General features: G+C 42.6%; 1 protein-coding gene across 1 annotated transcript in view; it reads right to left on the bottom strand.

The window, feature by feature from the left end:
- selenof (selenoprotein F) overlaps nt 1-11,390 on the bottom strand; it is a 45,402-nt gene extending 34,012 nt beyond the window's left edge. The window contains exons 1-2 of the mRNA XM_020522744.2: nt 11,124-11,390; nt 761-928 (exon numbers count right to left, since the gene is read on the bottom strand). Coding sequence (XP_020378333.1) covers nt 761-928; nt 11,124-11,171 — 216 coding nt within the window. The 5' untranslated portion in view covers nt 11,172-11,390. The remainder of the gene's footprint in view (nt 1-760; nt 929-11,123) is intronic.
- Between the last annotated feature and the right edge of the window lie 1,068 nt (nt 11,391-12,458).

The following is a 12,458-nucleotide window of genomic DNA, read 5'->3' as shown; positions in this document are numbered from 1 at the left end:
CTCTGCACCTTGTTGTCTCTTTGCTCTGCATTGTTTCTCTGACAGAAAAGTATTGCAATGGCGGTGACAGAAGGCCTACTTCAAGAGTAATGGGTAAACACAGAATCCCTACAATGTGGAAACAGACCCTTCAGCCCAACAAGTCCACACCAACCCGTCACCCTATAATCCACCAAATCTACACATCCCTGAACACTATAGGCAATTTAACATAGCTAATCTACCTAGCCTGCACATCTTTGGACTGTGGGAGGAAACCGGAGCACCTGGACGAAACCCACGCAGACACGGGGAGAATGTGCAAACTCTGCACAAACAGTCGCCTGAGGGTGGAATCGTACCTGGGTTCCTGGCCTGAGAGGCAGCAGTGCTAACGACTGAACCACTGTGTCACCACTATTGAGTATTTCAATGGTGTTAAAGTTGTTCCAATTCTTATTTTTTGTTTGCATTTTGACTGTGTTGGAAGAATAAAAACTGTGTTTTGCTTAAAGCCTAGTGGTGGACCAATCGAATCATATCTAGAACACAGCACCTTACACTTGCCTTTTCTAAAAAAAAAAAACACAAAAACGTTGGGTCTAGGCTATTTCCTTTGTATATTCTGAAGTAGTCTAGTCTGGTTCATAACACTATTCATTTGCAAAAGACAATCATTTCCAAATTTAGCGTCGGCAGTAATTAAAACTTACTAATTCCATATGACAACTAAATTATCTGGATTAACTTATTTATGTATAATTTATAACAAGAGCAATACCTTTTTTGTTTCTAATTGGGCTTCCTCTTGGCAACATTGTCTGCAGTGTGGGTCCAGCTGGTTGAGACTGAATTGGCCAAGGAGGTCACATGAGCTGCAGAGCAAGTTACTGGAGAAACCAAGCTCTCGGCAGGCTTCAGATGACAGCTCTGCACCACACATATATATCTGCAAACAGAAAACCAGGGCGTACACACATTACTTAACTGGAAATGGAAACATGAATTCTTGCAATGTAAAAACATGCTAGATTACACACCAGAACTAAGGTAATAAAAAAACTTGAGAACCACACAGAGGAGAAGGAACAGTAAGGTGAACTTTCAAGAAGCAAACTGCAACAATACAGAGGCTTGGGATGACAAAGGCCAAGCAATGACGGTGCCCCTGTCTTGTTTGGCATTATGTTTGTTTGACATTACCATCACCAAATATCTCCACCATTTACATTCACAGGGTAATCACTAAGAGAAACTGAACTGGATAAACCACATATAATACTGTGACTATTAGAGCAAGTCAGAGGATGGATATCATGATTAATGGCTCAACTTTTGACTCCCTAAAAGGTTCTCCATTACAAGAAAGTCACAAATCCAGATTATGGCAAAATGCATAGGATGCATGCAGTTACACAGTGTTCAATGTGCCACACCATCCAGGACAAAACAGTTGCTTGATTAGCACTTCATTTATCAAACCTAAACATTCATGTAGAAAATGACCACCTTCATTCAAAATCATCTTTTTGTTTTGAAAGGAAGGTGCACATTTCAGATGTTATGTCAGCTTGTTTATGCACAAGATAAAATGTGCAATACCACAAATAAAAGTATAGAGTTAAATATAAAGATAATCCTAAACTACAAGGAGTATGCTGTGTTATGACAGTATGTAGATGAAAGAGTTACATCCAAACTCCAATCTAAGGACTTGTGAACATATTGAGGTTCTGAACATGCACAAATAGTGGCAATCACTGAACTAGTAATCCAGCGGTCCAGGTGAATGCTCTGGGGCACAGGTTTAAACACAGATGCAAGCTGATGAAATTTAACTTCAACTTAAAACATCTGGAATATATATCAGTATTGTTGCCATGGTTACAATCATGTAAACCAGCCTTGGTCACTAATGTCTTTAAGGAAGGAAATCAGTCAGCCTTACATGGTCTGGCCTATGTGGGACTCCAGAACCATTAATGTAAACATACTTTTAACTGCTCTCAATTCAGGGGCTATTAAGGAGAAGCCAGTAGCACTCACAAAAATAAAGAAAAAATCTGGAGGGAAAGTTCACTCCAACACCTCTCCATTAATCCAGGACATTTCTTTAAAATAAAACCACAGCTGACATTCTAAAAAATTCTTATGGTGCTTTTTTCCCAGAACCAAGTCTGCAGTGATTCCACATTTATATTGTGCTGTTTCTAATAAAGAGAATTAGCTGACAGAGTATGTAAAAGAAAATCTGTAAAAATTAAAACTGGATGGCTCATCCAATATTTATATTGCAAACATGTTAAAGTCAGCCATACAAGATGTACATTTATATTCTGCAATAAGTGAGGAACAACCAGACTTTCTGCTTGCATGCCAGCTACACTTCAGCTTGTAACAGCTGACACTTCTGTGACAAGTCCAATTAGAAGTGACTGTGTCAGCAGGTAACAAATACATTTTCAGAACTGTTATTATCAAAGAAAGCAGAGATTCATGACCAACTGCTACAACGATTGGAAAATGGCTGAACTTTGAATGATTTTGAGACACTATGGAAAAATTCAAAATAAAAATGTTTCCAAGCAATGACAGTAGGTAGCCAAGTGATATAATGGCGGGGACAGGAGTTCTTGATATTATAATTTTCATTGACATAACAATTTAGTGCTAAGAGGCCTCAAAAGAATTAAGTCACACCAATGTAACACGATTTTACAAATCAGGATACTAAATAATTCTTTATAGAAGTCACCAAATAAATTTAATTATTTGAACATATTTATAAAAAGGATGAAGCTTTATTAGCTGTTCATTGCCTATAAAGTACTTTGTAGCCTTAAGGCTACAGACATGGTATAAAAAATGTAAACTTTTTGTTTTGATTGGATAAATCTCAATAGTACTCACAGGCCAGATGATAGCCAATTTAGACAAAAACATTGGACAGCATTTAAAAAAAAAAAATCACAATTCTGTCATTTTCATGTTTATGCAAGCCCACAGGTTTCAGGGAGTCAAAGGAAGTAACAGAGATCGAAATCAAAACTACATTTAAATACGACTAAGCGACTAACCTCACTATGCATTGGCACAAGTTCAACTCATTTTCAGCTCCTTCCTCATTTGACAAAACTACCCTGCACAGCTTCTACTGCTGATAATTGAATGAAGAATAAGTGTTCATATTTCTCTTGAAATGGAAGTTTCCTCAGTGTTAAAAGATGCAATTGCTGCCAATATAATTCAGTTAATTCCAAACTAAGTTTTGGTGAAAATAACATGCTAACTATACTACCTCAATTTGCATCAACCGCTAGGGAAAACCTCCAAACTTGCTGTATCTACCTCAACACCCCTTTCCACTTTGTATTTGTCCATTTCCTTCATTTATTTTAAAGAAGTGATCTCTTTACCCCAATTTTCTCTGAAGATAGTTCCGTTCTACTGCCACCAGCAGATATCCAACAGCTTTTCTTTGAGTGATTTCAGAAATTCATGCCAAATATCTAAGTTGAGTCAAAACTGAACAACACTTTCCTCTCACTCTGCATTCACATGTGCAAATGTTCTAAATGATTTAGTGGACAGTTACCAAGCTATCTTGGAATTACTAAAGAAGTCTGGCTGTTTGTCACATATGTCGTTGCCAGCGATGGTAAGAGTTGAAGATAGCAGGCTGTGGTTCATTAGCACTGGCCTGGAACTGAGGTAGAGATTCTATGGTTTATTTATACGCTGTTGGTGCAAATTGGTTTTGGTGGTTTATTGACAAAACCAACTACGATTCCCTGGAGGAAAAGTGCTTTAGAAACTGCTTACACCAACACATCCAATGTAAACTTGAAGCTTAACACTGGAGCGAAGCAGTTTCAAACTTGTACCAGCATGAAACTTGTGGAATATGAATGCATTCAAACTTAGTCTTTTAACTAACGTGCAACTGGAGAAGTCTTCTTAAAAAGATACTGAATTACATACATCATTCCCTGCATAAACTGGCAATCAATAGTAATAGTAATAATAATAATAATAATAATATAATTGTATAAAAATATATAATAGTAGTAATAATATACAATAATAGTAATTCAGTAATCAATAATAATAGAACTTTACCAAGCCCTCAGGATATCTACAAGAGCTACTCAAGTATTCACAATTATATCACACCTTTAAATAGTAAATTGTCCCATGGGAGCATTTGTTAAACAGCAAGATAATTACTTGTGAAATGCAGCTACTGTTGCTACAAGGAAACATAGGAGCTTGGCAAAAAAAAAGTAGAATTTTCCATAAAACTTCAACAGTGGGCATGGAATTAGAAAATGAATTTCATTAAGTGTGAGGTGGTACATTTTAGTCAGAAGAACGAAGGGACTTCATGCAGCATGGAAAATAAACATTTAAACAGCATAAAGTAGTAGAGGGATCGGGGTGGATGGGAGTTATATATACACACCGAATCATTAAAGGTAGATTAAGTAAATTCATTGGAAAGTACAATAAGGTCCATTTGTTCAAACATACAATTGAAAAGCAGAGAAATTAGTCAGGCTGATTTTAAGAATCTCAGTCAATCCACATTTAGAATACAACGAACACTTCCGGTTTATTAATTGTCAAAAAGACGTGGGCAATGGAGAAGATGACTCCCAGAACTGGGAGGACATGCTTAGCAGAAGGATCAAACAATCTGGGGCTCTTCTCTCTGGACAGGCCTTTGATAACTTTAAAGGGATTTGAAACAATAAACCAAGAGAACATGAAATAACAAGGTGTAGAGCTGGATGAACACAGCAGGCCAAGCAGCATCAGAGGAGCAGGAAAGCTGACGTTTCGGTTCTGGACCCTTCTTCAGAAATGGGGGAGGGGAAGGGGATTCTGAAATAAAGACAGAGAGGGGGAGGCGGATGGAAGATGGATAAAGGAGCAGATAGGTGGAGAGGAGACGGACAGGTCAAAGAGGCGGGGATGGAGCCAATAAAGGTGAGGAGTTAGGGTGGGGGTTGGTCAGTCCAGGGAAGATGATGGGTCAAGGAGGCAGGGATGAGGGGGTGGGTGTTGAGGTGGGAGAAAGGATGGACAGGTTAGGGAGGCGGGGACGAGCTGGGCTGGTTTTGGGATGCGGTTGGGGGAGGGGAGATTTTGAAGCTCGTGAAGTCCACATTAATACCATTGGGCTGCAGGCTTCCCAAGCGAAATATGAGGTGCTGTTCCTGCAACCTTCGGGTGGCATCATTGTGGCACTGGAGGAGGACCAGGATGGACGTGTCGTCCAAGGAGTGGGAGGGGGAGTTGAAGTCGTTTGTTGCAAACTGAGCAAAGGTGTTCCACAAAGCGGTCTCCAAGCCTCCAAATCCCTTTAAAGTTATCAAAGGCCTTTCCAGAAAGAAGAGCCCCAGATTGTTTGATCCTTCTGCTAAGTATGTCCTCCCAGTTCTGGTAGTCATCTTCTCCATTGCCCACATCTTTCTGACAATCAATAAACCGGAAGTGTTCATTGTATTCTAAATGTGAATTAACCAAGAGAACATGTTTCCTCAGGAGGGAGGGCGCGAGAGGGCTCCTAGAAACAATATAGTCTCCAATAATTGTGACAGGAATTTAGCAGAAGCTTGTTTTTAAAATAGAAAATGATTAGATCTTAATGCAACATTATCCGAGGTAAATAGTATGTGTGTTGGTAGTTAGGACAACCTACTTTCCACTGGAAGTGGTGGTGAACCACCTCTTGAACAACTACAGTACATGGGAGAAGGGGGTTTGGTACACCCATAGTGCAGTTCCAGAATTTTGATCCAGTGAGAATGAAAAATAGTGTTCCAGTTCCAAGCAAGGACAGTGTGTGGCTTGGAAAGGAACTTGCAGGTAGCAGTACTCTCATGCAACTGCTGCTCTTGTCCCACTGAATGACAGAGGTCATGGATTTGGAAGATATTGCCAAAGGAATCACAGAGCCGGTGAAGTGCATCTTGTAGATGGCATACACTCTTATCTCACCTCTAAGGTGGTGGAGGCTGTGAATGTTAAAGATGGCGTATGCAAGTGGACACTGAATTATTGTAGTGCAGGTGGCTGCCATTTGGACCATTGTACCCATTCTAGTTCTTAGTTGGGCACCTCTTCCTCATGCCAATTGCTTGCTTTCTCCCTCCCCATAGAGTTGATCCCCTTACCAATCAAGAACCTATCTCTCTCTCAGATACATTTAATGACTTGGCCTCCACAGCCTTCTGCAGCAATGAGTTCCAGGGTCATCATTCTCTGGCTGAAGAAATTCTGCCTCATTGATTGATTTATTGCCATGTGTACTGAAGTACAGTGAAAGAAAACTTTGTTTACAAGCAGTACAGGCAGATTATAGTGGGCAAGGATGTACAGATCAGAGGTTGTAAAAAGACTTAGAGGCACACAGGTTACATTGCACAGGGTGTGCACTAGGCAAGATCAGCATTATTTGAAGCTAGAGAGTCCATTCATCAGCCTAATAACAGCTGGGAAGCAGCTGTTCCTGAACCTGCTGGTGCATGTGTTCAGGCTTCTGTATTTTCTGCCTGACAAAAGAGATTGTAGGTGATCATTACCATGGTGCAATGGGTCTTTGATAACGTTGGCAGCCTTTCTGCAACAAAGAGCCATGTAAATAGAGTTCACGGATGGAAGGTTGGCTTCTGAGGTGGTCTGGCTTGTGCACACCACCTTCTGTAGTTTATGGTCCTGGGCAGAGTAGTTGTCATACCAGGCCATTAGGCACCTAGATGTTATGCATCTGTTGACGTTGGTGAAGGACCTTATGGACATGCCAAATTTCCTGAGCAACCTGAGGAAATAGAGGCATAGTTGTGCCTTCTTCATCTCAGTTCTAAAGAGTCGTGCCTTCAACCGTGGCTGTGCCCCTGGATCCTAGTCTCTCCTACCAGTGGAAACATCTCCACATCTACTTAATCCAGACCTTCTAGTAATCTAAATGTTTCAAATCAGATCACTCTCTTTTCCACCTCCCCCATCCTTCTAAATTCCATCGCGTATAGACCCAGAGTTCTCAACAGCTCCTCATACGGCAAGCCCTTCATCTCTGGGATCATTCTTGTAAACCTCCTCTGGACCCCTCCAATGACAGCACATCATTCCTTAGATTCAGGACCAAAACTGCTCACAATATTCGAAATGTGGTCTGATCAGAGCCTTATACAGCCTCAGCAGTAAATCTCTGCTCTTGTATTCTAGCCCGATTGAAATAAATGCTAACATTGCATTTGCCTTCCTAACTGCCAACTGAAACAACATACTAACCTTAGAGAATCCTGAACTTGAACTCCCAAGTCCCTCTGTGCGTCAGATTTCAGAAGCCTTTCCCTGTTTTGAAAATAGTCTGTGGTCTCTATTCTTCCTACCAAAGTACATAACCTCACACTTTCCTGCATTGTATTCATCTGCCACTTCTTTGCCCAAACTCCTAGCCTGTCCACGTCCTTCTGCATTCTTCCTGCTTCCTCAACACTAAGTGTCCCTCCACCTATCTTTGTGTCATCTGCGCAGGAGGCAACAACCTAGTGGTATTATCATTAGATTATTAATCCAGCAACCCAGGTATTGGTCCACGGCAGATGGCGGAATTTGAATTCAATGAAGAATTAAGGGTCTAATGACCATCAAACAATTGTCAATTGTCAGAAAAACATATTTGGGTCACTTTAGGGAGGGAAACTGCCATCATAGCCTGGTGTGGCCTACATGTGACTCCACACCCACAGCAATGTGGTTGACTCTTAACTGTCCTCTGGGCAATTATAGTGATGGGTAGTAAACAATGCCTAGCCAGCAATGCCCACATACCATAAATGAATAAAAAAAAAAATGCCCTCAGTTCCTTTCTCCAGATTGTTAATTGTATAATGTGAATAGTTGTGGTCTAAACACTGATCCCTGCAGAAATCCACTAATCATTGGCTGCCAGCCTCAAAAAGACCCCTTTACGTCCACTCTTTGCCTTCTGACAGTCAGATAATCCTCTATTCATGCCAGTACCTTGCCCCTAATACCATGGGCTTTTATCTTATTTAGCATCCTCCCGTGCAGCACCTTGTCAAAGGCCTTCTGGAAATCCAAATAGATCACATCCACTGGTTCTCTTTTGTCTAACTTGCTTGTTATCTATTCAAAGAATTCTAACAGATTTGTCAGGCATATCCTCTCCTTGAAGCCATACTGACTTAGCCCTGTTTAACAATGTGATTTCAAGTATTCCACAATCTCATCCTTGACAATGGACTAAAACTATTTACCAATGACTGAGGTCAGACTAAATGATCTATAATTGCTTGCATTCTGCTTCCCTCTTTTCTTAAAGAAGTGTTTATGAAGTATGCCACCTTCAATGAGTTATGCATACATGCACACCCAGTTCCTCTACTCCTGAACCCCCTTACAGTTGAACTGGAGGTGTCTCTTTTAGTTACTGGAGTTTAGGTGATGGCATGGATTGGGTTAGAAAGACTTATTCTGAATATTATTCTAATTTATTCCTATGATCTATAATGCTGGACTTGTTAAAAATTTCTTTATTTTTCTAATTGATTTTCCCCATGAATTTGTATCTAGGTTCTTTTGTACCTAAGATAGGATTGTAATGTAGCAGCTTGTACTCGAATGAGCACAGTGAAAAGTTTACATGTGACAATAAAGCCAATTCAAATCAATCTTTTATTTTGTATTGTCTCTCAAATTTTCTCCAACTGAAACATGTCATCTCACTTCTTTGTATTGAACTGCATATGTGACCTATCCGCTCACTGTGCAAATCTACCCACACTATCTATATTATATTGACATCTACACTATCTCCCTCACAGTTTACAAAGGCTGCCAAGTTTCCTATTTGAAAAAGCAAGCATTGCAGTACTGATCCCTTGCAGAACATAACCAAAAAAACCAACCATTTATTCTGCTTCTGATCTGCCACCTAATTTTGTATTCATGTTGCCCTACTACCTATTATTGCACGAGCTCTAAATTTCTTTGTAAGACTGCTGTGCAGTGGTTCTGGAAATCCATGTAAGGAAAAGGTAAAGTCACCACAATCTTAACAGACCACAGGGCTGATCTCTCATTAGAGATGATTGATGGTGGTTTAATCTGAGTGGTCACCACCTTTCAGGCAAGGGGAAAAGAAGTTGAGAAAGAGAATCATTCATGGTAACTTCAGGTGATGCAGAAATCGAACCCATTCTGTCAACAGTATTCCACATTGCAAACCAGCAGTCCAACCAACTATGCTAACCAACACATTTACCCTTACAACAAGGTGCAGGGCTGGATGAACACAATAGGCCAAGCAGCATCATAGGAGCAGAGAGGCTGACGTTTCGGGCCTAGACCCTTCATCAGAAAAGGGGGAGGGGAAGGGGGTTCTGAAATAAATAGGGAGAGAGTGGGAGGCGGATAGAAGATAGATAGAGGAGAGGAAACAAACAGGTCGAAGAGGCGGGGATGGGGCCAGTAAAGGTGAGTGTAGGTGGGGAGTTAGGAAGGGGATAGGTCAGTCCAGGGAGGACGGACAGGTCAAGGGGGCGGGATGAGGTTAGTCGGTAGGAGATGGAGGTGCGGCTTGATGTGGGAGGAGGGGATAGGTGGGAGGAAGAACAGGTTAGGGAGGCAGGGACGAGCTGGACTGGTTTTGGGATGCGGTAGGGGGAGGGGAGATTTTGAAACTTGTGAAATCCACATTGATACCATTGGGCTGCAGGGTTCCCAAGCGGAATATGAGTTGCTGTTCGTGCAACCTTTGGGTGGCATCGTTGTGGCACTGCAGGAGGCCCAGGATGGACATGTCGTCTGAGGAATGGGAGGGGGAGTTGAAATGGTTCGCGACTGGGAGGTGCAGTTGTTTATTCCGAACCAAGCGTAGAGACTTCCGCCATCTGCAATCCGACCCCACCACCAAAGACATCTTTCCCTCCCCACCCTTATCTGCTTTCCGGAGGCACCACTCTCTCCGTGACTCCCTTGTCCGCTCCACAGTCCCCTCCAGCTCCACCACACCCGGCACTTTTCCCTGCAACCGCAGGAAGTGCTACACCTGCCCCCATACCTCCTCCCTCATCCCCATCCCAGGCCCCAAGACTTTCCACATCAAGCAGATGTTCACCTGCACATCTGCCAATGTGGTATACTGCATCCGCTGTACCCGGTGTGGCTTCCTCTACATCGGGGAAACCAAGCGGAAGCTCGGAGACCGCTTTGCAGAACACCTATGCTCGGTTCGCAATAAACAACTGCACCTCCCAGTCGCGAACCATTTCAACTCCCCCTCCCATTCCTCAGACGACATGTCCATCCTGGGCCTCCTGCAGTACCACAACGATGCCACCCAAAGGTTGCAGGAACAGCAACTCATATTCCACTTGGGAATTGTCTCGGATTCTCCAGCATCTGCAGTTCCTACTATCTCTGATTCAACATTTACCCTTACACTTTTGTTTGATAACACAGGGAAAATTCCTATAAATATACAAAATTGTTTTCTTACTCACTGAATTCGTGGTGTTGAATACAAGTCTTAATTACTGTAGTTTCGAAATGTAACGTGCGCTCAGGACAATTAAATTGAAGATATTTTCCCTTCCCACTCTTTCTCAAATTTGAAGCTGTCAAAGCTCAACTTCTAATCAATCACTATAACTTCAATTGTTTGTTCACCTGTACTGACATGGTACAGAATATTCTTGCACTTCACGGAACAAACTCAACAAACAGCCAAAAATTTAACCCACTCAATCACAAACCAATCATTGGGAGGTATCAGAACACTAAGAAATGGCCTTCGGGATCACTCAAAACTTTTAAACTGTGATCGGACACCTTCAACAAGTGTATGAAATATAGCTATAATTTTTACGGAAGGTGGTGGGGGAGGAAGTGGAATATTAGAACGAACTAGGCATTCTCCAAAAGCTGGTTTCAGTCCACGTCACCCAGCCATATCCGGATTGAACACATATCCTGCGATGAGGCCTACCTCAGTATAACGTCAGGAAACGCTGCCCAAAATCTGAGTAACCTTCATTCAATAAATTAACATATTCATAACTAGGGAGAAGAAAAAGGATGAGTGCACGAATATAAAACCATTGAATAATTACCGCATTTAATAAGGGGAACAGCCAGAACAAGTAAACCTCAGCAGCCATCTTGAATCGCCGAAAGACCCCTCCACTTTCACAGTAGGAAATTATAAAGCTCACCGCGTCTGAAAATTATCACGCCGCACACTATTTTTAAAAAAAAAACACTTGTTTTCTACACTTGTCACCGTTAGATTTTTTTTTAAACCATGGTAGAGGTGTACTCAGCACTATCCTGAAACAGGCAATTGACACTGACGGCTAAAATTCGTCATGTGATTGACGTGCCAACGACCCAATCATCTTGGCGAGTGGTAGCGGGTTGGGGAAGAGTGTAAGTAAAAACCAATTGTCTTTGGGGATTGTCGGAGGGTGGGCAGTGAACATAATTGACGTGAGGACAGACCAATTGACTCGGAAGGTAGGCCAGCTGGAGCTTGATTGATCTAAGAAAGGCCAATCAATTTTGGAAACGGTCGGCACGTCGGGGCGACATATGATTGACGTTTGGTCGGACCAATTGCCTTCGGAGCTGTTGCGTCGGTGCATGACGTAGTTGACGTGAGACATAACCAATCAGACCCGGGCTGTCCACGCGTAGGCATGATTGACGTGAGAAAAGACCAATAGATGCGTAGATGCGGGGAGGTGTGTGTTTGACGTGCGGAAGAACCAATCGACTTGAAGGGGTTTGGTGCGTCCGCCGCTGTCTGGGAGATGGAGAGGCGGGGTCTTAGTGCGCGGCTGCTGCGGGATGGGTGGTTGGAGGGCGTGCGCGTGCGTACGTTCTCACGCCGGCGTGCACGCGGGCTGGCAGTTGGTGTGGGCGGCGGGAGTTGTGGGGGAGGCGAGACGGTGGAGGGTGGACGGGCTGGACTAAGGAGAGAAGGCACCGAGAGTGCACCGATGCCGGGTAGCTTCGAGAGGCCGTGACTGGAAGCTTTTATTTCGTGTTTTCCCCCTCCCCCCACACCACTACTCTGCCGATGATGTCCGTTAAATCAGTTGGCAAATCTGATCTTTGATTTTTTTTAAAAAAAATCAAATTTCTTCTTTACCCCCCTCTCTCCCCACAACCCGCATCCTCCTCCTTCCGTGTGTGATTTTCTTTAACTCCCTCTCCTCCTCCTCGCCATCCTTTCTTTTATTTCCCCACCCCCCCCTCCCTTCCCCTCCTGCGTTATGTCTTGATAATTTCATGGGGCTACTACGAATTATCATGCCGCCCAAATTGCAGCTTCTCGCGGTTGTGGCATTTGTGATCGCGATGTTGTTCCTGGAGAACCAGATCCAGAAGCTGGAGGAATCTCGGGGAAAACTGGGTAAGTCCAGACATTGTTTGTGGCATTAACA

This window comes from Rhincodon typus, chromosome 10 (genome assembly GCF_021869965.1).
Source record: "Rhincodon typus isolate 14 chromosome 10, sRhiTyp1.1, whole genome shotgun sequence".
Taxonomy (NCBI): domain Eukaryota; kingdom Metazoa; phylum Chordata; class Chondrichthyes; order Orectolobiformes; family Rhincodontidae; genus Rhincodon; species Rhincodon typus.
This window is presented reverse-complemented; position numbering and strand designations above follow the sequence as displayed.